At 42.5% G+C, this 12,089-nt stretch overlaps 2 protein-coding genes across 14 annotated transcripts in view; one reads left to right on the top strand and one right to left on the bottom strand.

The window, feature by feature from the left end:
• RHOT1 (ras homolog family member T1) overlaps window positions 1-6,370 on the bottom strand; it is a 57,050-nt gene extending 50,680 nt beyond the window's left edge. For 5 of the 13 annotated variants that reach the window (XM_060080610.1, XM_060080615.1, XM_060080619.1 and 2 more), the window contains exon 1: window positions 5,753-6,201. In XM_060080610.1, coding sequence (XP_059936593.1) covers window positions 5,753-5,843 — 91 coding nt within the window. In that variant the 5' untranslated portion in view covers window positions 5,844-6,201. Of the gene's footprint in view, window positions 1-5,752 lie in introns of all 13 variants that reach the window. The other 8 variants (XM_060080611.1, XM_060080617.1, XM_060080618.1 and 5 more) reach the window with 8 other exon arrangements.
• Window positions 6,061-7,414, top strand: LOC132477980 (uncharacterized). The gene is made up of 2 exons (XM_060080624.1): window positions 6,061-6,475; window positions 7,326-7,414. The coding sequence occupies exons 1-2, from the start codon at window positions 6,151-6,153 to the stop codon at window positions 7,364-7,366; spliced, it is 366 nt and encodes a 121-aa protein (XP_059936607.1). The 5' UTR covers window positions 6,061-6,150; the 3' UTR covers window positions 7,367-7,414.
• Window positions 7,415-12,089: the final 4,675 nt, after the last annotated feature.

The raw sequence follows: 12,089 nt of genomic DNA, 5'->3' as shown, positions 1-12,089 counted from the left end.
CCACATGCCTCGGAGCAACTAAGCCTGTGTGCCACAACTACTGAGCCTGTGCTCTAGAGCTCGCGAGCCACAACTACTGAGCCTGCGTGCCACAACTACTGAAGTCCACGCGCCTAGAACCCGTGCTCTGCAACAAGAGAAGCCACCGCAATGAGAAGCCCACGCACCGCAACGAAGAGTAGCCCCCGCTTGCCGCAACTAGAGAAAGCCTGAGTGCAGCAGCGAAGATCCAACATAGCCAAAAATAAACTAACTAACTAACTAAATAAATAAATAAAAACCATTTAACCAAAAAAAAAAAAAAAATGCTTTGGTGAATCTAAACTAGGGCTTTTTTGCTTCTCTTAAGGCCTACCCACCTAACCTTGAGTGAGACTATCAAAGAAATAATGAAGCAGCAGGTTTAAAATTAAAGTTAAAACAGGCCACTTTCAAGCTAATTTTAAGTGAGAAAATAAATGAATGCCTTGAAGGAAAAAATTTTAGAATATTAAAATTTTAAAACTCTTTAAATAAGCCTATAATCAAAAAGGTTCCTTATGGGAATCCCCTGGCGGTCCAGTGGTTAGGACTCCACGCTTTCACTGCCGAGGGCCCAGGTTCAATCCCTGGTCAGGGAGCTAAGGTCCTGAAACCCGTGTGGCACAGCCAAAAAAAAAAAAAATCCCTTATGACAATGGCAGATGAGTATAAATGTTACATATTTTTAACTACTCCAGAAAATAAAAAGTATTTCCATAAAGGAACAATATCCCAAGCTCTTCTCTAATTATCACCAATTAAATTTTATATTTAATATAATATATACTATAAATACTTTATATAGTACAATTTTATGATAAATATAATTTAATAATTATATATAATGTAAACATTTTAATGTAAATATTAATATGGAGGACAAAAAATTATCCTTTGTTAGCCAGACATCTGATGGTCTCTATTTCCTCTGTTTTGCCTGAGAAATATTTAAGTGATCTATAAAAATTAAAAGCATGGCCACAATTATCCCCAAGGACAGAAGGCCTTCTGATTCAGTTCAACACAACATGCTACAGTTCTGTCTGAAACCCCATGCTTCTAAGTAGGTCATCCATCCATGGGAAGCATAATTCATCACTATAGAACAAATTATCTAGATTTATCCCGGCTAAAAATTTGTCTTTTCATCACATCTTTTGAACATCTAGTTCTAAATGACAGCAAATTCTTAATATTCATGAAGCGGAAGTAATATTCCCTGGTTCCAATTGCCACCCTACCAGCCATATTGGCTATTTTTCTTGGTAACAAACACCACATGCTTCAAGTAGCAAAGGGACCTACTCCTCATTTTTATGTGCTTCTTTATTAAGAAGGCTTGTTGGCTCTTCCTAATTTATTGTAATCAGAATACACAGGGAGGAGGAGAGTAGCTATGAAGTTGTATTTTTAACTGGAAAATTTTAGCATTTGGGGAAATAGCTGAGCATTGTTCCAAAGGAAAATTTCATCAACCATATGCAGACAATGTGGGCTGCAGAAGGACAAATGCTATAGTCTATCCCTCTCCTTCAAACTACGTCAACGCTAGTGCCCAACTGGTGCCGGCAGAGCAGAAAAGACAGCAGAGAACAGGTCTCAGTACATATGTAAGGATGATGTAGAAGAGACTCTCTATATGAATAGAATAGGCTATGTAGAATGGACTTTCTATGGCCAATCACCCAGGTACTATCACCCAGGTGATAGTAGGTACCATACTGTGTTGCGTTATCTATCACCAGACACAGTATAATTGAAACTGGAGCAGTTTAATCTTCAAATATCATTCTAACAAAGACCAGAATGGAGAGCAATATGGCTTTAAAAAGATCACAGAAAGTTTTTCTCCAAAATAAATGCTAGCTTATTCCTGAAGTCTCTTTGACTCTTATACCTAAAGAATCTTTCTCTAACTCCTTTAAACCTCCAAGATGGCCTCTGGTGGTTCAAGGAGAAGCTGACCTCTTTTGGCAAGGACTATAATTCCTGGCAGCCAAAACATGAACGAGACATGGCATTGCCATTATAAGTCACTGGTCTACTTCATTGCCAGAACACAGGAATCTCCCCAACAAAATAAAGCTAAGAACATGGAATAAGAGACTGGATGAATGCTACCCCTTCAAATCCTAACAATAACCACATCAGGCCAGATTTTAAGAAAGGAGAATGACCACATTTTTATGACTAAGAGGAGTGGTTTGGAAAACAAGGAAAGTCTAAATAAACTAAACTAGCTTGAACTCTTTCATTCTTTCAACAACTATTTGAGTGCCTACTTTGTGCCAGGCCTACTCTAGGCCTGGGGAAATGGCAATAAACAAAACCAATCCCCTGTCCTTACAAAGCTTACCTTCTAGCCCAAGTAACAACAGAAAAAAGTGAACAAATATGCAGGGAAGTAGGGATAATGCCTGGGTCAGGGCCCTCTTATAGAGAAAGCAAAGTAAAGGAGAGAGTAGTACAACAACAAAGCAAGGGCCAGATTGTGAAGGACTCTGCAGGACTGCATTAAAAAGTTTAGTGGCCTTGGGACTTCCCTGGTGGTCCAGGGGTTAAGACTCTGCACCTCCAGTGCAGGGGGCATGGGTTTGATCCCCGGTTGGGGAACTAAGATCCTGCATGTCTCACCGTGCAGCCAAAAGTTAAAAAAAAAAAAAAAAATTAATGGTCTTTAAGTGAAAGTAGAAATCATCAGAGAATTAAATGGGTAACACGATCTTGGATATTTTTTAAAGATGACTCTGTCTGCTACGTGGAGAACGGACGAAATTAGAAGCAGGGATGCCAGTTAAGGAGATATTACAAAAGCCTAGGCCAGAGCCAACCAAAGTGTAAGCTAGTTTGGCAGAAGTTTCGATGATAAACCAAGCAGTCAGACAAATTAGGTAAGAGCTACCGGACTCATTTAAAAAGAGGATAACAGTTCCACTTTCTTAATTAATTTGACCAGAAGATAAATATATCTCAATTTAATTTAAAAACAAGACTTCACTAAAACTAAGACTATCTTGTGTAGTTTTAATGCAGCTACAGGATTTAGATAAAAGGTTAATAAGGCTCATTCCTCATATTATAACAAGGACATCTGTTAAGCATACTAATGCAAATCTAGTTAAATGCAAATTCTGGCCAATGAAATTGACCATGGAAAGTTATAACCTGAAGAACTAAGCTTCATGTGGTTGAATTTTTAAAAATTTTTAGTTTTTTGTTTTGTTTAAAGAATGGTAATTGACTTTTAATTTGGCCTGAATAGTATTCAATATGTTCAATAATTAAGATAAGGTGAAGAAGATACTTAAAATACTTTGGCTTTCTCTGCAAATAAAAACCTTAAAATTTATAGACAGCTTAACTTTTCTGATCTAAGCAGTCAATAGACATTAAGCAACTAGTTAGCATTAAAGCCTGGCTGGCTCAGAATCCAAATTCTGGATAGGTCAAGAAAAGATCCATTTCACCTCCAGAGTACAGTATAGGTTAAGCCAACAGAATGTTGAAACTGCTCACAACTGTTTGGGAGCCTCAGTGAATGAAGTTGCTGCTGTGTGGTTCAGGGACGGACACTAACAGCAATAAAATGTACTGAAGTGATTGAGAAAGAACAGGCTTTACAACAACTCCAGAGACGATGCTCCTTTTTCTTTTCGTTTCCTATTTCCCTTAGTTAACCATCTTAAAACTACAAATGAATTATTACGACTTCTTCCTTAAAAAGTGGTTTTCCTGATAAATCTGTGTATCAGACCAGAATCAAAATAGTCTTGGTCACACTTATTGTTTACCTAGCATTTAAAGCACTACAGCTAGGCTAAGTAGCTGTCAGATATTTACATTAAATCTCAAAAAGTAATGCTTCAGTCATTTCCCCCCAGAATACAACCCTTTACTATAACTAATTAAAATTATATATTCCAAATAAGTGTAACTCTTTCTCTTATTTTTTTTTAAATTTATTTTATTTTATTAATTTATTTATTTTTGGCTGCGTTGTGTCTTCCCTGCTGCGCGCGGGCTTTTCTCCCGTTGTGGTGAGCGGGGACTACTCCTTGTTGCGGTGCGCAGGCTTCTAATTGCAGTGGCTTCTCTTGTTGCGGAGCACGGGCTCTAGGCACACAGGCTTCAGTGGTTGTGGCTCGCGGGCTCTAGAGCACAGGCTCAGCAGTTGCGGCACAGGGGCTCAACTGCTCCGCGGCACGTGGGATATTCCCGGACCAGGGCTCGAACCGTGTCCCCTGCATTGGCAGGCTGATTCCCAACCACTGCGCCACCAGAGAAGCCCATTTCTCATACTTTTAAATGTGAAAAAAAAATCATGTATATATGGTAGTTGGCCTAAAGTTTTCGGTACCATCCTCTTTAAGAAAAATGTCTTCCTCAAAAACGAAGGTTTAAAAAAAAAACAAAAAAAAAAAAACGGTTTTCTCTTGTGTCAAGTTTCTCCCTATCTAAAAACTCTCACATATACACTTACCAATTCTATTATTTGCTTTCATTTCATCAGAATATGGCTCATAATTTTTCTAACAAATTTTAAAGTCTTTTATGTATTTCAAAATAAGTAATACTGTTAACCTTTTAGCTTAAATGTCCTAAGGCTGACAATGTATCTTACATATGTATAGCACTTCAATTCAGATGTTTTACAGACTAATGATTATATGTAATTGCTCCCTATATTCAAAACTAAAACCAAAACAAAGAATTTTTGTTTAAAAAAATTTTTTTTATGCATCAGTTTTTTAAGTGGGACATCTACTCACTTTCCCTACCTTGCTCCAAATGCATCAACATGAATCATATTCCTGAACTTTGTCAAGGAAGTCCATGCAAAACACAGATTAAGATACATGTGTTGTTATAAATTAAAACTAAAATTCACAACTGCAAACCAAAAAGCAAACTGTGTCTGGCTAAGCTTACTTCTAAATTCTGATTCTAAAGGAAGATTTCTACAACAGCAGGGGAACAGAGGTTTCTATGAACAGCAAAGAACACTACAGAAGAGGGTAAAAATGCGTTCACTTCCTTCGTTGGGAGTGCATCACAGTGACCTGGAGGGGCTACTCTAGAATGAAACGGGGTTTACAATAGAAAGCTTCAAAACAGCAAAGGCAGGGCATTAACTAATGTACTTTTAAAACAAACGGTACAGTCCTCCCCAGCCCACTTTCCTCTTATTTTAGTCCTACCCATTGAGTCATGTAACTTGAACAATATCAAGAAGTCCCTGCTGTTCTGTCCCCAAGTCAGTGAACAGAAGACATGTCTCCTTTATTACATCTTCAAAAAGTGAAATCTAAGAATCTCTGGGGTGGGGGGGTCTCACGTGTGCCCGTTATTTTTCAATTAATTACCAAGGAGTTATGAAATAATGTTTTAAAAGATGGGGGAAACTAGGCTTTAGGGTAACAATAATTCTCTCAACTGAAGGACCCTCCCCGGATAAGTATTCATTCATTGAGCACTTGTATAACTTGAAGTTGACAGTAAATTTTTGAGGAAACAGCGAGTGTACCTGGTGTTGTTCCAATGCAAAGAGCAAATACCGCCTAAAATGCTCCGTGCCTTACAGTCAATGCCTAGAGCGAGGGAAGACCGCGAGCGCAAAAACATGCAGACACCTGACCTTGCCCACAAGTCGAACAGTTCTGCACCCCTCCCCCTAGCTTCCCCGGGCGCCAGCTCACGCCATCCCAATTGGTCAGTCGGCCTGTTCCAGCACCTGCCTGGCAGGGACAAGGGAATCTCCACGGAAGACGAGAGGGTCTGAGAGGAGGCGGCCTCGGAAACGCGGAGGCCCGGGAGGAGAGCATTCCAAGAGAAAAAGGAGGAGAGGACCTTCGGAGGGTTGAGGCCGGGCGGTCAGAGGCTAATGGAGACACGGCTTGAGGGTGATGACGGGGGGACAGAGGACGGAGGGCTCAGGAGGGCCCAGGTGAGGTGAGAGACCGAGGGCCGCCGGCGGGCAGCCGAAAGGGAAGAGCGGAGGGGCTGGGAGGCCTGGGGGCGCGGAGGTAGGGCAGCGGGGCGGCAGGGGCTGCGGTGGCCGCGGCCAGCCCCGGCTAGGCCGGGCGCGCGGACTCACGTTCTCCCACCAGAAGGATCCGCACGTCTTTCTTCATGTCTGCGGCTCGCAGGGGCCGGCCTCGGCCCGCACGCATGGGGCGGACTCCTCTCGCCCGGAGCGCCCAGCCCGCGGCGCCGCTCTCCCCACGCTGCCGGCGCCGCCTGCCAGCCTCTCCCGCCGCCCCGCCCGAACCTCGGCCTCCCGGGCCCGCCGCACCACCTCCTCAGCAGCTTCCCCGCTCAAGAGCCGGGACAGCGCCTGCTCCGCCTCCTCCGGCTCCGCGAGTCGCGGCGGCGGCGGGGCGACGGGGCGCCGCGAGGGACAAGCACTTTCGGAACGCGAACGCTCTCTGTCCCGGACCTGCGCCCCCGCCGTCAGGTTCGCCGCAGAGCATCGAGCGGGAATCTCGCCCGCCCTCCTCCGGGAAGAGCGGCCAGGGATACGCTTTGGGCCGGGAATTTGAGCGGCAGGGTCGCTAGTCTGACCCCATTTCTTTTACGAAATAGGGGCAGGAGAAGTTCCTCGTCCAAGGTCGTATAGCTGGAACTTGGCAGTGTGACTCAGGGCGGGAATATTCTTACCTGACTGACTATAAACTCCAGGAGAGCAGCGACCTGTGCACCAGGTTTTCAGAAATATTCCCCGCCTTATTGGACAAAGCCCTCAGAAAACGCTTGATTGAGTAAAGGATGGCTACCTCCCAGAATCGAGTCCTTTCCACTACCAAAGCCCACCACGCTATAGCTGCTTTTTATCTGTGATGCTTATAAAATACGATTCTAAATAATGAGATTCGTTTCTACACTATCTGTGTAAACAGATTCATTTCTTTGTAACCAAACCAAGTGATTTTCCTCTCTCTATGTGATTTACTTTAGGCAGGGTCTTCTGGTACGTCTCTTTACATAGGTTTGCCCAGCGCAGTGTCGGACACATAGGTGGCACTCAATAATAAACTTGTACTAATTTTTCTAACATTGTCTTAATTTCCTCCTGACTCTCTCCATCCGGAGGAATTTGTTGCTATATCTCTCTATATATGCTTATATGTTTGAACAGTGCTTGGCAGACAGTGGGAGATAGATGGACAGATGGTTGGAGAGAGAGAGAGAATAAAGGAGGAAACACTATCTGTGCATAATGTGCCTTTTTTCTATCTTAAATGTTACAAAATGAATTTTTTGTAAGGGAATAAACTGTGTATAATACCAATCCCCTTTTCTCCTAGGAGAAGCCTTGTGGTCTGGTGCAGCATGTAACAGCTGCTGACAAACTGCATGGGTTTGAATCCAGAGCCCATCACCTGATAGTTATGTGATCCTGAGTAAGTTCTTTTACTTCTCCAAGCCCGCCCCTTCTTCTGTAACATGGCAATAATGATAATAATACCTACCTTCTTAGGCGGTTGTGAAGAATATATAATACATGTCAAGCATTTGTCAGATGCACAGCACTTGCTCTACTGATCTCAGCTGTCGTAGAGCTCACTGAAAAGTTGAAATCCACAGGTTTTGAGGCAAATTCATTGTTATGTTTACAACAGTATTTCACCATCTAAGCTATATGATATCTGTAAGGAGTATAGGGGTGGAAGGGCTTCCAAAAAACACTCTCTCTGTGATATAAGGAGGAAGGCAGGAAAGACACACTCCCTGCTCACCGGGAGATAATGAAGTCATATTCCAGGACGGAGGCAAATAAGATGAACTTCAGGAGGCTTGATGGCCTGATCTTTCAGGGGAAAGTATTCCTCAGAATTTTAGTATTACAAAATGTTTGAGTTGGAAGGACCCTTACAGACCACCTATTCTAATCCCATTATTCTATAGGTAAGACAAGCAACGTCCAGAGAGATACCATAACTTGCCAAAGGCACGACAGCTGAGACTGAGCCTGGGCTCTGCCATCCTGAGCATATAATGCTAGGCAAGTCACATCACCTCTCTGTGCCTCAGTTTCCTCTCAGCCAAAGACTATCATCTCTTCCCAGCCTTCTACCTCACAGAGTACTTTGGAGGATCCCATAAAACAATGTCTGTGAAAAAGGCTTTTTCTTTAAAAAAATAAATTGCACAAATATCAGATCACAAAGGATGAAGACCCTTTACAGAGGAGCAAGTTCTCTAGGGCACAGCTCTCTCCGAGCAAGACTTTGTAGAGAATCTTGACCCCGGGAGCCCTGCATCAGCATCGCCAGTGGATGCCGGTGTTAACTCTGTGGACATGAGGAGCGTGAGAAGAGACAAGGCCTTCGTGATGTTGCACATGCATGCTGGGTAAAGGCTTTGCAGGGGGAATCTCTGGAAGGCAGAGGGCAACTCCTTTGTAGAAAAAACTTACTTAAAAATCCAGACCCAAGGGCTGCAGAAAGGAGTCACCCAGCAAGCACTTACAGCCAGTGATGACTAACAGTTTGGTACAAAAAAGACCAAAACTAAAGTGGGAGTGGGGAGCCGGACAAGCCAGAGTGTGCCTCGCAGGCAATGTATCAATAAGTTTCTTTTTACAGCCCCTTCCCATCTCCCAGTCAGCTATACTTCTGAAGCTCTGGCCTCCTGTCTTGCCTTGAGCTTTATGCCCCTCTCTTACGTTAACAGACATCCATCAGGGGTCACTCTGAAGTTCTCTTGGAGACAGCATAGCTCAGTGATTAAAAACAGTGACTCTGGGGCCTTCCCTGGTGGTCCAGTGCGTAAGACTCCGTGCTCCCAATGCAGGGGGCCTGGCATCAATCCCTGGTTGGGGAGCTGGATCCCGCATGCCTGCCGCAACTAAGAGTCCACAATGCCGCAACTAAGACCCGGTGCAGCCTAAATAAATAAATAAATAATATAAAATAAAAGCAGGGACTCTGGAGTCTGCCTAAGTCTGAACCTCAGCTTTACCAATTACTAGCTGTGCATCACCAGGCAAATTTCTTAACTTCTCTAAGCCTCATCTGCCAAATAGGAATAACACCTCATGGGATTCTTATGAAGCTTAAACGAGTTAATATAATAGGAAAATGCTTTGAATAGTGCCTGGCACATGGTCTGTAATATACAAACGTTGGATAAATAAAATAAACTGTGAGAGAAGTGACTTCTGTATACCTTTCTGAGCCAGAAGATAGAGCCACACGATGACACACACTGCAGCAACACAGAAGCCAGAGAATGGAGTTGTTGGCAGTGGAATTTACTGTCGGGATATTACAGATAGATGACTGTATATCAAGTACATTGGATAAAGCCAAGAGGACAGATTACTATCTAGAAAGCACTGATGGAATTTCCCTCTAGAATGCTGGGAAGGAGCTCTACCTTCACAAGACAAACTTCATGGCTTCTCAATTGTGAAGGGGACACTGGGGGTCTGAACAAAGTACCTTTGCCAGGATTTAAGAGGATCCATCTTTCACACCTATCAAAGAAGGAACTTGCAACACAGCCTCTCTCTGAGTCTCAGGACAGTGGAACACCCCAGGGCTGGTGGGCAGGCCTGCTGGGGGAGAAGATATAGTGTGTGTTAAATGACTGACATTGGGTGGAACAAGAGGCTTGTCTCTGACTGTTGAGTTAGACACAATCCTGGGCGGGAGGCCAGATTAGATGGGTTGGCATTGGTCCCACTCTTCAGACCCATCTATCTTTGGTCTCTCAAATTAAACACAAAGTGGCATCCATCTTCACTCTGGTCTCCCATTCCTTCCAGGAAGACTTCCGCCTTTTCCTACCAATCCTGATCTAGCGGAGCAGAAAAGTCCAATGCTTTGGTACAGAGTAAATCTTTTTTTTTTTTTTTTTTTTTTTTGCAGTACGCAGGCCTCTCACTGTTGTGGCCTCTCCCGTTGCGGAGCAAAGGCTCCGGACGTGCAGGCCCAGCAGCCATGGCTCACGGGCCCAGCCGCTCCGCGGCATGTGGGATCTTCCCGGACCGGGGCACGAACCCGTGTCCCCTACATCGGCAGGCGGACTCTCAACCACTGCACCACCAGGGAAGCCCCAGAATAAATCTTTATCTTGCCTTTGAATGCACTTTGAATGTTCTTGGCTCATTGGTCAAACATCCATGTCCTCTGCATAGTCACGTGAATTGGTCTCTAGAGGATGTGGATTCTGTTTGCTTGATTTGGCCAGAAGAGACATCACTCAGCACAATTACTTTTAAAAGGCGTTTGATGATAACTAACCATACTGAAAGCACATTTTCCAGACAAGAGCCTCACCTGTTGATGAGGTTGCATCCAGTTTTCTTTTTAATTTTCTCAAGCTCCTTTCAGGTACATATTGTAAAACAAATACCCTCAATTAAGAGATAATTGATATTGAGAAGCCTCTCAGACCTTCTTGCCCCCAAGTGGCCTGAATTCCCTTATGGCATAGTTAAGGGCATGGGCTCTGGAGTCTACATTTCGTCTCCAATACTTTGCTAGCTGTGCAACATTGGACAAGTTACATAACCTCTCTGAAAAACGTAAACCCCATCAGCACAATGGAGTTAGCTCATAGAGCTCTCTGAGAATTAAGTAAAATAATGCAATAAAGCATTTATCACATTACTTAACATATAGTGCATGTCCATACATCATCCTTAACAGCTGCATTTTAAAATCTGGAATTCATTTGCTGATTTGCTTTATCTTTCCAAGGGCAAATTGATTAGGCTTCCCACCCAAATTGTAAACTCTGAATGACAAAAATGCATTTAACATAATTTTTAATCACTGCAGAGACATTAAAATTTTTGATGACTTATTATCTATACCATCTAGTGATTCTCAAAAAATTTTAGGTCACAGGCTATTTCCACAAAGTGAAAAATTCCATAGAATAGTAAAGTTATTATTTGTTTATCTCTGCAAAGAAATCACCACAATTAAATATGTTCCAAAAAAATAATTCAAAAGAAGAAATACATATATACATATACATAGCCTATTTATAGCATCATTACACAATAGTAAAAAATGGAAAAATATACAATAATAGGGGAATAGCTAAATTAAGTATGACATAAGATTAATGGAACTTTTGCAGTCATTAAAACTAATGACTATTAAAGAAGAAAAAGTATTCACAAAATAAGTGAAAAAAAAGAAATCTAAAACCATACATACAATTACAACTATATAAAAATCAAGTATAAAATATACACTTATGTAACTTTTACCCTCTATACGTTTGCAATTTTGAACTTTGATAAGGATGCACAAGTATTATTTGGGTAATTAAAAACTAATGGATGTACATAAACATTAGATGAGGGTACAAAGGAAGGAGAAAATGTGTTAAAGATTACGAATTAATTTTTAGTGCAAGCATCTTTTTTTTTTTGGCTGCACCGCACAGCATGCTGGATCTTAGTTCCCTGACCAGGGGTTGAACCCGTGGCCTCTGCAGTGGAAGCGCAGAGTCTTAACCACTGGACCACCAGGGAAGTCTCAGTACAATCATATTTTGTAAAATGTCAAAAGTTAATATCTTTTAAATAAAGAGAATAGAAATATTTAGAAGAATAGCAGTGCTTTGAGACATTAACATAGGATATCATGTTTATAAAATTATTTAACAAATATTTATTGGTTCCACCTTGTGCGGTGCTCTGTACTAGGTGCCAGGGACACAGTAATGGACAACACAGACTTATCATGGGAGGCAAGTTGTGGACAAGGAAGTTTGGGCCTTCATCTTTCTCACCAGAATCCTCCAAATCATTCCCTATCAGCCCAAACTACCTCTTTCAAAAAACCTTCATGAGAGGTAGCATCTCATAATGTAAATCTTTCTACCTCCTCTCTCCCCACCCCACCCCTAGCCAAAACCAGCCAGACGTGTGTGATTGTGTCACACTCCTTCCAGGAATCTGCTCTCCCTGTCTGGCTGTGTTCACAGACAACCTCCCAGGCAACACAATGCCTTAACCCAGCAAAACTGAAAATATCCCCAGAAAGCTCCTAGGAAAATGACCATGATTTTAGGCTGAGTGGCCTTCCAGTACCTGCTTCTACAAT

The sequence above is a fragment of the Mesoplodon densirostris genome, chromosome 18, assembly GCF_025265405.1.
Source record: "Mesoplodon densirostris isolate mMesDen1 chromosome 18, mMesDen1 primary haplotype, whole genome shotgun sequence".
In the NCBI taxonomy this organism is placed as follows: Eukaryota; Metazoa; Chordata; class Mammalia; order Artiodactyla; family Ziphiidae; genus Mesoplodon; species Mesoplodon densirostris.
The sequence above is the reverse complement of the archived record's forward strand: the minus strand, read 5'-3'. Positions and strand labels throughout refer to the sequence as shown.